A 14,284-nucleotide genomic window follows, 5' to 3' on the forward strand; every position below is an offset into this window, starting at 1 on the left:
CTCCCAGGGAAAAGTTTCTTCCCAATACCCCATCTAAGCCTGCCTTCCATCAGTGTGAAGCCATTCCCCCTTGTCCTGTCACTCCATGCTCGCTACATCCTTCCCCCAAAGCGCTGCACCCCATTTTGTGCCCACACACCTCTCAGCCCCCCAAATATTTCTCTTTGAGCCACAGACAGCTCTCTCCCAGCCAACCCCACGGCTCCAGGCTCATCCCAGACCCCCTCTGACCCCAGAGTCCCATAGCCACCCCAGCCCCCCACGGCCGCTCCCATCCCACCGCCCTCCCCACCTTATCCATGAGCTTCCAGCACTTCTCCACCATCTTCTTGTCCACGGCGCCGGGCTGGTGCGGCCCGAGGTGGTGGTGGTGCGGCTGGAACGCGTCCTTCATCAGCCCGATGAGCCCGCCGGGGCCCTTCTTCAGCGGCGCCGACATGGGGGCGCCCACACCCGGCCCGTGGGGCCCGTCCGGCACCGAGGCCGCGGCCCTGGAAGGGACCGGGCTGAGGGCGCTCCGGGCCGGGCCGGGCCGGGCAGGGCGGCGGCGGCGGCGGCGGCGGCCGTGGGCGGTGGCGGCGGCGGCGGCGGCGCCCGGTTCCAGCGAGGCCCCGCCCTCCTCGCCGGCGCTGATTGGCCGCCCGCCCCCCCGCGCGCCCGGTCACGCCCCCTCCGCCGGGGAGGAGCCGGCGCTGATTGGCGGGGCAGCGAGGGGCATGCGCAGTGCGGCGGCGTGAGGGCGGCGCGGCGGCCATGGCCGGGGCGGGCGGGGCGGGGCGGGGCGCGGTCGCCATGGGAACGCGGGGGCCGCGCTCGCCCCGCCGCCCCCGGGAGGGACCCGCGGCCTTTCGCCGCCCTTCCCGCGCCGAGCTTGCGAAACAGGATCGCTTCCCCTTTCCTGACGGCGCTTTCCCTTTTCTAAGAACGGCCCGGACGCGAGGAAGCGGCGGCGCACCCCCCCCTCTCCCGGGGAGGGATGTGCCCGAGGCAGGAGCAGCATCGGCGTCCCCATGGCAGGGAGGGAATGGGAACAGGAGAGCGTGGCAGTACATCTGGCAGGTACCTGAGACGTCTCCCCGCAAGGGCAGGGGAAGGCAGAGCCCACCGGGTGTTCCCGACATCCCGGCTCCAACGGGAGAAGGAGCAGGACCGGGGCAGCGAGAGCAACAGGGAGAGAAAAGGGGACCCGGGAGGGAAAAGGGACCAGGGGCAAAAAAGAGAACCAGGGGGTCAAAAGGAGACAAGGGAGAGAAAAGGGAACTAGGGAGTGAAAAGGGGACCAGGGAATCTAAAGGGAACCAAGGATTGAGTTTGTCAGAGCTGACACCACCAAAAATTTCAAAAAATTACAGCATGGGCTCATACTCTGTTTCTTTGCTGCCTTCAGATCCTCTTTTCATCTCCTCTCCAAGGTAGAAGGACACATCCTTTTGCAAAGAACAGCTGTGGCTGGTACCACACGGCAACAGCCTCACCACAGGGGCTGCGACAGGAAACCAGGCAAAGGAAAACTGCAGGTGCTGCAGTTTGGCTACATCACTTTGGGGAACACGAGCACCCCAAACTCGGGCCTGGAGGCTGGACAGCACAGCCTCAACCAGCCTCCTCGAGGGAGCTTTGCTTCCCCTGTGGCAGCCACTTGCTGAGGAGCCAGATCGACAGGCCAGCAGGAAGCAGCACTAAACACAACAAGGGAGCACAGCATGGATTGGTTATAAAACTCCCTGTCTTCATTTTATTGCCTTTGGTAAAGCTTGGTAAATATTTCTGGGACAGGCAACTCCTTGTCTGGCTTTAATTACCTGGGTAAATTTTCCTAAGGATTATATTGACCTCAAATATGTCAACGTTTATTGAGGCCGTGTTCCTGAGGCTTTTCCCATTAGGTGCTAATGGATTCTGGCTAATAGTCAAGCCGGACTGACCACCAGCGGGTGCCCTGGCCAGCTCCACGCTACCACAAGTACCTGGGGAGAGAACTGGGGAGGGCAACACTAGCTTTGTGAGAGCCAAGTACAAAAATCACCATGGCTCTGATCCAAAGAGATCAGGGAACACGCTTGAGCAATTGCATTCCCGACTATCTGCTTCCCTGGGCATGATTCACTCCACGTCGGGGCTGTAGCTATGTGTGAGACTTCAAGCAAAGGTTGGTTTTGCTTGGGATTGTTCTGACTGTCTCACTTGGGACTCCTGGGAGGGTTTCACTTGGTACTGTTGGGACAGATGCAGGGATCCCACACCTTGGTGCTGCTGGGGGCTCCCAGCCAAGCTTATCCCACCTCTCCCTTGACTGTTCAGCCCCAAACCACCCTGCAGCTGGTCAGCCCTGCTCCCTCCCGAGCTGTCAGCTCCCAAAGGCTCTGGCCAGGAACTCCTTGCACCCCAGATGTCTGCACTGAGCTCAGAGGAGACCACAGAGGCAGCGACTTCCCTGCCTGACGGGGTGATGCTCCATTATCGCGTTTCCGTTCGTGCTCGAGAAGGGGCCGAGGTAAAACCTCAGCCAGAGGTTTGTGGTTCTTGGCCACATGCAAAACTCCACGCTTATTTTCACTCTCCCACACTCGGCAGAGAGGTGAAACTTCCCCTGGTGGGATCCCCCCAGTCCCTTTGCCCCCAGCATTGTCAGAGCCCTGGCAGGGCATGAACAGATGCTCCTGATGTGTCACCTGCAAGGGGAACCCTCAGGAATGACCCTTGCCGTGGAGCACAAGGGATGCCTACAGGAGATCGCCCTCAAATCCCAGGAGATCCAGTGCCCAGGGGCTCCCAGGATGGCTCTCAGCTCCTCCCTCCTCAGCAGCACACCTGGAGAGCTTCCCAGATCCACTGCCCAGCTCCAGGCTTGGGAAGAGAGGATGGATCTGGCCCTGGGACGCGCTGCCAAGTCACAGTGCTGTCCATAACATCACCCACACAAACAGCAGTGTGGATTTGTCCTTTAATCACACCCCAAAAGGGTGGTGCAGGGACAGTGTGGTGGTGGGTGGTGGACACTCACTGCCCACGGGTTCAGGGAGAGCATGAGAGGACAAGCACAGGGGAGATGTCCATGCGTGTGCAGATCTGAGCCAGCCCTCAAGTCCCCTGGGTCACAGTGCGGAGGGCAGTGCCTCAGCTCTCCTGGGAACTCCCAGAGCCTGGAGCTGGGTGAGGACTTCAGTGCAATGTCCTGAGAAATCCCTGGAGGTAGCTGGGCAGGCAGAGACACAGGTCTGCGGTCAGGTTACAAGGAGCTGCCACTGTGGTTGATAAAAGCTCGGAGCCATCCTCGGTGAGCAGGGACGAGTCCCTGGGAGTGTCATGCTGAGCCAGGCATGGAGACACAGGAGCTGCGTGTGCAGGGTCCATGCTGAGCAGTGCTGCAGCCCGAGGGGCTGGATGTGGCCTGGGTGGAGGTGCCGTGTGGGGGAGCCTGTCCAGAGGCTCCTGGGCTGTTAGAACGCCTGGCACAACTTCGTCTGTTCCTCCTGGCGCTGGCTCTGTGGGGACACAGGTTGGAGGGGTCTTTCTGCCTGGCCCCCATGGCCAGGGGACCACACAGCCTCCTCCTGCTGGCACCACAGGTGGCAGGGAAATATTAGGATGGGCAGAATAGGAGGGTGGCAGGACTCAGAGCACTGCCACGCTGTGAGCACTGCCCTGAGGAGTTACCTGTATGATCTCTATACTGTTGGCAGCAGCCATCAGCCAGGACACAGGTCCCTTTGGTCCCACCTCAACATCACAGAGTGCAGGGGAGCCACTGCGAGAGGGCAGGGAGGGCGTGCAGGAGCCCGAGGCAGGGTCACTGTCCTCAAAGAACTGCAGAGGGGACAGCCCGATCTGGAAGAGCAGAAGAGGGATGGATGCACAGCCCCTGTGGAGGACCCCCATCCCACCCCAGGGCTCCCCAGCCAGGGCAGGACCATGCCCCCAAAACCTACCGAGTGGTAGAACTCGTCACTAGCGGGGTCGATGACCAGCAGCGTCACCTGGTCCTCATGGGCGCGGATCCTGTGCACGGTCTGCTCGTGGTCCAGCCCCGCGATGCTCTCCCCGTTCACCGCCAGCACACGGTCCCCTTCCTTCATCCCTGCCTGCTCGGCCGGCAGCCCCACATCCACATCCCACAGGAACTGGCCTGCCACAGCGGGGCAGAGGGAGGGGGGAGATGCTCGCAGGGAGGAACTGGCTCTGCTGGCCCCCGTGTGCAGGTGGGGACAGGGTCCCAGTTGGGCTCCTCCCAACCCTCACAAGTGCCTTGCTCAAGTACAAACTGCCCCCCTCGGCCCCCTCACCTACGCCCCCCGAGCTGCAGTCATCCTCCTTGAGCAGGAACCCGTAGCCAGCAGGGCCCTTCACCAGGTGCAGCTCCCGCACCTTGAAGGGGAGCCAGGAGGTGTCTGCCAAGGCAGCCGTGACCCGCAGGCCCCGCAGGCGGTAAAACTCCTCCACGGCACTGGATGCCACCAGCAGTGTGACCTTGTTGCCGCTCTGCTTAAGCTGGATGGGAAGCACGGGGTGCTCAGTGACATTCTCAGCCCCATCCCTCACCCTCCACGCCATGAGCAGGCACCTTTTTGGTGAGCTGTGTGTGGGAGTAGCTCTTCACGCTGTCCCCGTTGAGCTCCAGCAGCCAGGAGCCTGGTGGCACCCCTGCTCTGTCCGCTGGCCCGTCCTGCAGCACCGACAGCTGGAAGGTGCCCTTGGTGCCTGCAGGAGGAGCAGAAGGGGCACTTTGGGGTGAGGGGGGTGCTTCAGCAGGGAGGCTCGTGGTGCCAGCATCCTGCTTTACCTTCCGGACACGACACACTGAAGCCAAAGCCGCTTTTGTCCCTGATGACGTGGCACAGGCGTGGGCGGATGTCGTCCGGCAGCATCTGGGACAGGTCCCTGCCCAGGGATTTGGCGGCTTCGTAGGAGTCACCGTCCAGCACCGCCAGCAGGACCTGGTTCCCACTGGCCTTGATCTTCTGCACCACCTGGAAGGCCCCAGGCTGTGAACCCTGGGCAGGCGCTCCCCTCCGATGGGGTGTCCCTGGGGTCAGCAGGGGTCATGGACCCTCTGTGCCCCTGGCTGGGGGGATCCAGGCGTTCCCATGGGATGCTCCCAGCTTACCCTGACGTGGTCCATGTGGTCCACAAAGTGGCCATTGACCTGGAGCAGCCGGTCCCCGTCCTGCAGCCCCCTGCGCTGGGCCACCCCCCCCAGCTCGATCTGCCGGATGACGTGGCCCTGGCAGCCCAGCTCCTCGTGGAGGCAGAAGCCGAAGGTCTCCGTGTTGTCCTTGGTCAGGAGGTAGAAGCGGGGCTCCCCCACGCCCTCGCCGTCTGTGTGGGAGCACAGCCCGTGAGCAGGGCCCTGCAGGGATCCTCACACGAGTTCTCTGCCCCATCCTGGGCTGGGGATCTGCTCATCCCTCCTGTGTTCACCTCCCACAGGCCCCCAGTGTGAAAGAGCTCAGGACCCCAGCAGTGCCCAGGTGCCACAACCCCATGCAGACAGAAGGATGCCCTGGGAGATGAGGGTGTGTATTTACCCGTGTCCTCAGTCAGTGTCAAGGCAGGGTTGTCGATCCCAACTTTGGGATTAAATTCAAATTTTCTGAAATGATAAAGGGCAGGAGAGGCCACATTTAGTGCAGGACAGCCTTGTCCCTGCCTCCCCCAGCCTTGGGGAGCCTGTTCCTCCCAGAAAGGGCTAGCTGGGGCCTGTGCCTCCTTTTCCTTGGGGAAAGCCAGAGGGCATCTCCCTCTTGGACCATTCCCCACATCTCTCCTGCGCCCCAGGAAGGCCCTGGCCAAGGGGAGATCAGCACTTACATGATGGACATCTTGTCTCCCTCGAGCCCTGCAGAGGGAGAGGAGAGGTCAGCACAGGAAGTGGTGGGCTGGGAGCAGACCCCACACCCTCGAGCACTCAAGGCTTGTCCACTCGCAGGCTGAGCCTGCCATGCCAGGTGAGGGGGTCTGCCAAGCCCACACAGCCCCCGAGCCCCTCTGTCTCTCAGCACAGGTTGTTCCTTGGCCCTGTCACCACTGTCCTCCTGCATTCCCAAACAGCAGGACCTGCTGCTCAGGTCCCATGGGCACTCACTGCCCAGCCCAGTGAGGGAAAAGCAGGGCCAGGCAGATGGAGCTCAGTCCTGGGGGTTTACAAGGCTCTTCAGTGAGGGGTGAGAAGGTTCACCAGGACCCCAGAGAGCTGCTGGAGCAAGGAGATAGAGACCTTCCGTGGCACATACCTCCCCACAAAACCCCTCCCCACCTCTTGGGGCACAAGGCACCCCAAACCCAGGGAGAGGGGATTCCTCCCCGGCATCCCCACAATGAGACATTTTCCTGCATGCCTCCAGCTCCCTTCCACGGGCTGCCTGGGCTCTGGCATTGCCTTGCTCCATGCAGCAGCAGGGCCTGTGTGTATGGGGAAGGGTCTCCAGAGGATTCCCCGGCACGTACCTTTTGTTTGCTTCATGGCTGCAGGGATTGCAGGAGGGAGCAAGGTACAGGGTGAAGTGGCAGGGAAGTGTCCCCGCCTCTTCCAAGACGCCCCAGGTTTAATGGTTAAACAGCCCAGAGGTCTCCCCTGCCCTCCCAGCCCCAGGGCACTGCCAGTCAGAGCTGGGAGCAGGGACCAGCACCCCGGGACACCCAGCGTGTGGACAGCTCCTGGTGGCTTCCAGGGGGACACACAAGGGGAAGAGTGACTGGTTCAGCACTGGAGCAGAGGGGGGCTGCTCCACGCACACCCTGTGAGATGGGGAAGGGGCAGAACCCTCCGCTCCAGCTGCTGGAGGGGCAGCTCCACATTCCACCCCAGGAAGGGCCCGAAGAGCAGATCACGTCTTGGCACTAGTGCGCTTCAGTGGAAACAAAGTGGTGCACTTTAATGCTCCCAAAAGATTCACAGACAAGCCCCAGTCCTGCTGCCTGCCACTGCTCTGGCTGGGGTGCAGGGGCTGGGTTTCCACAAGCCCAGAAGAACAAGTCCCATTTGCTCCTGGCCTGGATTCTGTCCCATTCCCACACTTCAGCCTCGCCTGCAGAGGAGGCTGAGCCCCACAAACCCGGCACCTTTGACAGCACCATCCACTCAGCATCTCTAGGTGGGTAAGGGCGCAGGGAATGTGCTGCTAGGCACCCTCCACTGCCCCATCCCTGGCTGGTGGATGGGCAGCAGGTTAGAGGGTCCCATCCTGCAGTTTCCCCAGCATTTTCTTGACCTCGCTCTCGACTCGCAGGAATTTGGCTTTTCTCCAGGGATTGGCAGTCTGGCTGCGGCTGCTCTCCAAGTCCTGCAGGAGGAGGGCGAGGTGCTGCCGGACCCGCTCGCGGTCCCAGAAGGGCAGGTTCCTCTGCACCACGTTCAGGATGTGGGACCAGTAATCGGAGACATCAGTGCCTGCCGTGAGGAAAACCAGAGCCCTGACGCCATCCCGATCCATGCGCAGGCTGTCAAACGCCCTCTTGCCATCCTCACTGATGTCGTTGAAGTAGAGGCTGGGAAAGCAGCAGGAGACACCAGTGAGGGCTGAGGGGAGGAACAGAGGCAGACAGGACAGGGAGGCTGTGTGGGCAAAAGGGCAGGGACGTGGCAGAGTGGACTCACTGCACTTTGTCCAGCGTCTCGTGCCTCTTGGCCACCTCCACCACACGCAGGGCTGCCGCATCCGTCAGGGAGTTGTAGCCCAGGTTGAGCTCCTGCAGGTGCTGGTTCTCAGCCAGGTGCTGGGCGATGGCCTCGGCGCCGGGGTCCCCCAGCGCCGTGTGCAGCAGCGACAGCTGGGTCAGCGAGCGGTTGCCGGCCAGCGCCTCGGCCAGGTAGCGAGCACCCTGCTCGCCCACGGGGTTATTGGTCAGCCTGTGGACACGGGAGCTCAGGGAGTGCCGGGGCACGTGGTGGGCAGCAGTGGCAGTGTCATGCAGGGCGGGGGCCGTACTCACCGCAGGCTGCTCACCACACACTTGTCGTGCAGGAGCAGATCACGAATCTCCTTGCAGGCGTCGGAGCCCAGGCTGTTGAGCTGCAGACTGGTGCAGAGCAAGACATGGGGGTGACAGGAGCAAAATGGCTGTTACCTGTGAGCCTGGCAGCCCTGCCCGCTCCATTTTGCCCATCACCATCCTCCCTGGGCTCCCCAAACTAGGCCACTCCAAGCTTCCTCTGCCAAAGGGAGCACAGTGACACCGCACCGGAGCATGAGCCAGCAGAGCCAGTGCCAGCAGGAGCAGGGCAAGAGGAAGGGGATGGTGAAGTCTTCAGGGGGTGGGTGAAGGTCAGAGGAGGGATCAGGGCTCCATCAAGCCCTCCTGAGCATCTGGAGGAAGGAAGTGCGGCACAGCCCAGCTGCACAGCCCGATCCATCTGTGCTGAGCACGTCTCGCCACCACCTGGGCGACAGGAAGACCTGCAGCTCCACAGATATTCTGGAACGTTTGTGGGAACATCTGCACAGCCCAGACTCCCACCTTTGGGACACCAAACTCCTCACAGAGCTAACGACACGGGGATGCCGGGGAACTTCCCGTAGGGACGCGGGTCTGCCAGGACAGCTGGCAGCCTGCCCAGCCTGTACCAGCTGCAGGGAACTTCCCAAAATTCCTGCGGGAGGGTGAGCTGGGACTGCAAATCCCAGCACGCAGTGCCCTAGAAAGGCTGCTCAAGGAGTGTTGCATGTTGGGAGCTGTAGTTCCTAGGTCTGCACTGAGGATAAAAACGCCTATCCTCAGCTTTTCCATACCTGGGCTCCTAAAGCATCCCCGTGATGGGCAGAGGCGAGGAAGAACCCAATTTTTGAGCAGTGCCCAAGGGCAGGAAGAGGTGGTACTCACTGGAGAGCTTTACATCGCAGCAGGACAGGGAAGAGGGTCCTCAAGCCGCCGCTGTCCAGGTTGCAGGAGGTCAGCTTCAGCTCCTCCACCTCGTGGCACGTGGTGCTCATGACAGAAGCCAGCACAGAGCACTTGAGAGGGGTCATCTTGACGGAGGAGAGGTTGACAGCACGGAGGGAGCGGATGGCCTCGGCCGTGAATCGCTCGTTCTGGAACTCGTGCAGGAAGAACAGGTAGTCCATGAGCTCAGAGGGGGGCAGGCCCTTGCGGCCCTTCCTGATGACCGTCTTCTTCATGGCCTTAGCGATCTCGAAGGCTGCCAGGTTCTTGATGGAGCAGCCCAGCTGCTCCAGGATGGCGCGGTTGCGGCGGGACAGGATCCCACCCATGAAGATGGGAAAGAGCTCAAAGACCTCATCGTCGGGGGCCTCATCGGGGTGGCGCACGGGGCCCTCCACACCCAGGATGCTGGAGTTGATCTGGTCCAAGACATCATCATTGTAGTAGTCCTCCTCTTTGAACAGCTCCTCTGCCATGGTGTGAGCGATGGCATCCTTGTCCTTGCCGCTCACCCGGGAGAAGTAGCGAGGGAAGATCTTGAGCAGGTTGAAGAGCACGGGGAGGAAGCGCAGGGGCAGCACCTTGGAGATGATGTTCACAACCACAGCCACATCTTCACTCACCTTCCCGATGACCTCTGACAGCTCCTGCCCCACTCTCTGGGCCAGGGTCTTCTTCTCGCCCAGCACCACATACAGGGCTGCCAGGTACTCCTGCATGGCGGGGATGGTGAAGACAAAGGTGTGCTCCTTGCCTGGCTGCACACACGGGCTGAGGAAGAAGCGGAAGACATCGCTGCGGAAAACCTCCAGGAGGTTGAGCTCGCTTTCAGTCTTCATCTCCACCTCAAAGCACTGCTGCAGGTCTTCCTCTGAGAAGCAGGTCTTGCGGGACATCACCCCCTCGTAGGCCAGCTTGCCCACTGTCTTGGCCACATACTTCATCATGGAGATGTGGGTGGGGTCGGTGCTGTCCAGCACCTCCCCGCTGAAGTTGAGCCTCAGGAAGCTGGTGTAGATGCCAGTCAGGGTCTGGCTGGGAGGGACCGTCCTGGTGAAGTAGAGGAAGTGCAGGGTGGTGCACACCAGCCAGCAGTAGGAGGGCAGGAAGCAGGCAGCCGTTATTTGGTTGTGGCGCTCCAAGTTCCTCGACAACATCTCCACCAGGTTCTCCTGCTCTGCAGAGCTGCAATCCTGGCCTTTCTCTCCGGTGCAGCCAGGCTGGCTGAGACGCATCTGGAAGTAGAGCTTCTGCAGGTTGGTGTCGGAGAAGCCGCAGATCTCGGCGTAGCGTCCCACGTACTTGCCGGGGATGCGGCGCACGGCCGACGGGCGTGTGGTGACGATGATGCTGGCCTGGGGACACAGGGGTGGATGGGTTTGGGGCTGCTCACCAGGGCACAACCCACAGAGAGGTGCACAAGGAGCACCCCATCCACAGGCTGCGGTTCACAAAGCTGGTGCAAAAAGGGTGCTGGAGGGGACAGAAGAACTTTCCCCATTCCCTGCTAGACATAGACACAGTCTGGGAGTTCACAGCCTTCATCACCTTACCAGGCCTCCCCAAAGACCCCACCAGTGACATGAAGCCACTCTGGCAAGTCCCTCCACGAGTGGAGGCTGCCTGCTTGCTCCCAGTCAAGCTGGACTGCAAATAACTATCACAACAGCCCTCCCTGTGATGCCTCAGGGCTCATCCCAGCACAAAGGAGGGCAACACTGACCTCGGGCAGGAGGTATTTCCGCAGCAGGTTGACCACGATGGCAGAGGGAGGCACGGGCTCGTTGGGGTCACAGCACAGCTCCGTGCCAGCCAGGCGGAAGTCCAGGTTGAGGCGCTCCAGGCCGTTGAGGATGAAGAGCACCTTGAGGTTGGAAGCTTCCAGCACCGGCACCACATCCCGGAGGTGCTGGTACTTCTTGGTGATGAGGCGCCGCAGGGAGATGTGGGCGTGGCTGTGGGACAGGTCCTCGCAGGAGAAGGGGATGACCAGCTCGAAGCGGGGCAGGCGGCCGTGGCACCAATCCACCACCATCTTCTTAATGAGGGTGCTCTTGCCCGTGCCCACGGTGCCGTAGAGCACCACATTCTTCACCTGCCGCCCGCAAGCGTCCGTGTCAAAGAGGTTGTGGAGGCTGATAACCCGTCTGGAGGGCTGCTGGAGCTGGTTCTGGATGGTTAAGTCAGGGGAGGGCTTCAGAATCTCCTCCAGGGAGCTCTCCCGGATCACTGGGTCCACGTGGACGGCATCCAGAGAGAAGGAAGGGCCAAACTGCCTCTCCTCATTAGGCTGGTGGCTGAACCATGCAGACAGGCTCTTCTGGTGCTTCTTGATGGCACCTGGAAGGAGGAAGGTGTTGGACTTGACAAGAGCTTCTCCCTGGCAGGGGACTGGGGAAGTTGCCTGCCCCAAGCCACTGCAGAGAGGGGACAGCACCCATATGGGGAACCCTCACACTGCCCAGGACAGCAGCTGCCCCCACCCCGCTGTGTGAGACCCTCCCTCCCGCACAGAGCTGCAAACTCACCAGAAGAGGCCACGTTCCTCAGCTGGGACTGGGCATGGCCAGAGGAGCCGGGCTGAGCAGAGTTCTGCTGGGAGCCTCCCTGGTAGCGAACACAGCCCCTGCAAGAGGAGGGAGTGTCACGAGGAGCAGCTCCAAACCCTGCCTGGGGCAGGGTGGGCAGGTCACAAGCCAGGCCGTGGGAAGTGCTGAGAGGAGCCAGCTCACCCCTTCCTTCCCCACACCGCAGGAGAGCGCAGGGCCAGGGCAGGGGCACGGCTGGGAGGTGAAGGCAGGTCAGCAAGCCATGGGCTGTGCATTCCCAGAAAACCCGTGGAGAGGCAGAGGAGGTGGGCTGGAGTCAGAGCAGGCAGGGAGGTGGGTCTGGGTGTGTTTCTAGGTGGAAGCAAAGCAGTGTCCTGGTGCCAAGGCAGCCAGCTCAGCCACCCAGGTGCTCTGGCAGAGCCCCAGCCGTGTGACACTGACTGTACCTGGGGAGGGAGATGCTGCTTGTGCGAAGGATCTTCCTGAGGAAGCACCTGCCTGCAGGACCTGTGGGGAGGAAGAATGCACATGGTCAGGGATGGCCCTGTCCAGCCCAGCCCAGCCCAGCTAACCCCACCCAGCCCACTGGCTTCACACCTTGCTGGGGTGTCCCACATCCCTGCCCAGCTGGGGAGGGATGTCCAACAGGGACAGGCTTCCCTGGGGACAGGACAGAGTGCCAGAGGCACAGAGCCCAGCTCACCTGGCACTGCAGCAGCACGCACAGACACACTGCGGGTCCCCCTGCTCCCTGCCAGGGACCGAGGCAGCTGTGCCCAGCTGCCCCAGGGCAGGCAGCTCTGGCACTGCATGGCCCGGGACATCCTCCACCTGAAAGACAGGGGAGGTGGGTGAGGGGCTCCGGGGTGCTCTGCAGAGCACTGGGGGCTGTAGGTTTGTGCTGCAGCAGAGCCCTGCCCAGCCTTACCTGCCCCAGTGCAGTCCGGTCTGGCAGAACCGGCTGTGCTGGCACTGACTCAGGTTCCTGCCCCGGCTCACCAGGGTGATCCTTCAGGAGCTCGGGTGGTGCTCACAGCCCGCAACATCCTGGGAAACTGAGGCACGGGGCAAGAAAGATACAAGCAAACCCCATCAGAGAGGAAGGGACGAGCAGGGTGACAGCTTGCTCACACCTTCCACAAGCCACGCTGTTTACAGTCCCTTTTTATGTTATCCACATGGCGAAACTGAGGCACAGGGGCAGAGAAGCCGACCTTGAACACGGGTGTCCCGACCTCGCTGCCTTTGCAGGAACAAACCCCACTGTGTCCCATCCCCAGTGTCCAACCCCTTCCCAGCCGCTCTGCTGAGCCGAGGGCCCCGTGCTGCCCTCCTACTGCAGAGCCCTTTCGGGACCCTCTCGGGCCCCCCGTGGCACTCGTGCCCTCGCTCCCTGTGCCCTCCCCGCCGCACGGCCGGGGCCGTGGCGGTGCCGGGGCACGGAGCCCGGGGCACGGAGCCCACCCAGGGCACGGAGCCCAGGGCACGGAGGCCGGCACGGAACGGGGCGAGAGCGGCGGCGGCGCTGGAAGCAGCGGGGTTACCTCGTCCAGCAGGGTTCCAGCCGGGAAAGCCGAGCTCCCCGTGCTCACGGAGCACAGCCCAGAGCTGCCCATCCGCCTCCTGCCATGCCTGTCCCGGGCACGCCTCCGCTGCGGAGGCGGCTGTTCCGCAGATTGAATTTCCTGCAACGCCTTCCTGCCCTGTCCCGCCCCACGCCCGGCGCCTGCCAGCTCCCCGAGCAGGATGGGAGAGCGGCCGGGGGGAACATCCGCACTCCCTGCCCAAACACAGCCACGCGCAGGGCTGGGGGCCTGGGGTCTTACCAGATGTGCTGCAAGGCGGGGATGTCCTCCGGACACATCTGGCGGCTCTGCATCCCCAGCTGCTGCCCGGCTGTGCAACTGCAGCCTGCAAGGACGAGTTCTGCTCTGCCGAGAATCCCTCCCCACCGGGAAAAGGAGCTGGGGGAGGCTCTGCCGGCAGGGCAGCCCAGCACGCCCGGTTGTGCCAGTTTGACACACGTGATGCACACACAAACACGCACACCTGTACCTGCCTCTCGCTGCTGGCAGATCTGCTCTGGCCGCCCAGCAAGGGACAGCTGTGTCAGTGGGGCCACATGCACTCTTCTCAGTCCCTGGCTGCTCTCCCGGGAAGTGCCAGCCCACCCAGGGGTGCTGGGACTGAGGGGTCACACCTGGGTAAGGCTGCCAGGCCGTATTTGCATCCCAAATCCCTTGACAACAGCCCCCCCCCCCCCCTCACACGTGTGCCCTCGAGGCTCTCAGCAAAGGGAGACATCCAGGCAGTACACTATAAATATAAGTTTTATTGATGTGTGAAATCCAACAAGTACAGCTGGCATCTCGGAAACACCGACACAAACCGCAACATCTCCTCCTGCCCTACAGCTCCCGGGACCCTCTGGGCACTGGTGAGTGCCAGCAGCAAGCTGGGACCTGGCACCCCGTCCCTGCGGGGCACTTACCTGCGTGTGCAGCCCAGCCTGGAGAGCCCAGGGCCTCACCTCCACCCTGCCTGGTTCCTGCCAGGCTGCAGCTGTGGGCAGCAGTGCCCTGGTCCCACTTCGCAGCCCCCTCCCAGCAAGGCAGAAGGACCTGGGCAAATGCCACCTGACCAGCTGCCACAACAGAGCTGTGCCAGCAGACTCCCCCGGCCTTTGAGCTGTTACCTGCATTTATTTTGGCAAGCTGTCCCAGGGAGAAAGCAGCTCACGCCTGTGTCTTGTGGAAATGTGAGTTTCAATGGCTGCACTTCTCTGCATGGTTGCCCCCGGGATCACACGTACCCCGCACTGTCCAGCCTCCTCTGCACCTGTGGACATGGTGAAGGCT

General features: G+C 62.2%; 3 protein-coding genes and 1 long non-coding RNA gene across 9 annotated transcripts in view; 1 reads left to right on the forward strand and 3 right to left on the reverse strand.

Moving 5' to 3' along the window:
* The window catches only part of CBL (Cbl proto-oncogene), a 35,492-nt gene extending 34,863 nt beyond the window's left edge, over positions 1-629 (reverse strand). The window contains exon 1 of the mRNA XM_032133721.1: positions 293-629. Within this exon, the coding sequence (XP_031989612.1) occupies positions 293-439 (147 nt within the window). The 5' untranslated portion in view covers positions 440-629. The remainder of the gene's footprint in view (positions 1-292) is intronic.
* A 165-nt stretch (positions 630-794) lies between these two features.
* LOC116455647 lies at positions 795-1,780 on the forward strand. The gene is made up of 2 exons (XR_004244441.1): positions 795-1,059; positions 1,388-1,780. It is a non-coding gene; the product is annotated as an uncharacterized LOC116455647 (long non-coding RNA).
* Positions 1,781-2,930: 1,150 nt separating this feature from the next.
* On the reverse strand, positions 2,931-7,290 carry PDZD3 (PDZ domain containing 3). Of its 2 annotated transcripts, none has more exons than XM_032133744.1 (10): positions 7,209-7,290; positions 5,809-5,836; positions 5,526-5,590; positions 5,105-5,316; positions 4,781-4,967; positions 4,562-4,698; positions 4,284-4,488; positions 3,930-4,126; positions 3,658-3,828; positions 2,931-3,485 (listed from the first exon to the last, which is right to left on the reverse strand). In XM_032133744.1, exons 2-10 carry the CDS (start codon positions 5,817-5,819, stop codon positions 3,441-3,443), a joined length of 1,230 nt encoding a protein of 409 aa, XP_031989635.1. In that variant the 5' UTR covers positions 5,820-5,836; positions 7,209-7,290; the 3' UTR covers positions 2,931-3,440. The 2 variants fall into 2 exon arrangements, with proteins under 2 accessions (XP_031989635.1, XP_031989634.1); XM_032133743.1 differs by lacking the exon at positions 7,209-7,290 and adding an exon at positions 6,445-6,749.
* Positions 6,847-13,383, reverse strand: NLRX1 (NLR family member X1). 5 transcript variants are annotated; one of them, XM_032133736.1, is made up of 11 exons: positions 13,253-13,383; positions 12,355-12,481; positions 12,130-12,257; positions 11,873-11,933; positions 11,610-11,777; positions 11,406-11,503; positions 10,601-11,217; positions 8,818-10,232; positions 7,930-8,016; positions 7,595-7,846; positions 6,847-7,485 (listed from the first exon to the last, which is right to left on the reverse strand). In XM_032133736.1, exons 3-11 carry the CDS (start codon positions 12,248-12,250, stop codon positions 7,167-7,169), a joined length of 3,138 nt encoding a protein of 1,045 aa, XP_031989627.1. In that variant the 5' UTR covers positions 12,251-12,257; positions 12,355-12,481; positions 13,253-13,383; the 3' UTR covers positions 6,847-7,166. The 5 variants fall into 5 exon arrangements, with proteins under 5 accessions (XP_031989627.1, XP_031989626.1, XP_031989628.1 ...); XM_032133735.1 differs by lacking the exon at positions 13,253-13,383 and adding an exon at positions 12,971-13,087; XM_032133739.1 differs by lacking the exon at positions 13,253-13,383 and adding an exon at positions 12,971-13,087 and having other exon boundaries at positions 7,297-7,387.
* Between the last annotated feature and the right edge of the window lie 901 nt (positions 13,384-14,284).

Source organism: Corvus moneduloides, chromosome 25 (assembly GCF_009650955.1).
Source record: "Corvus moneduloides isolate bCorMon1 chromosome 25, bCorMon1.pri, whole genome shotgun sequence".
In the NCBI taxonomy this organism is placed as follows: Eukaryota; Metazoa; Chordata; class Aves; order Passeriformes; family Corvidae; genus Corvus; species Corvus moneduloides.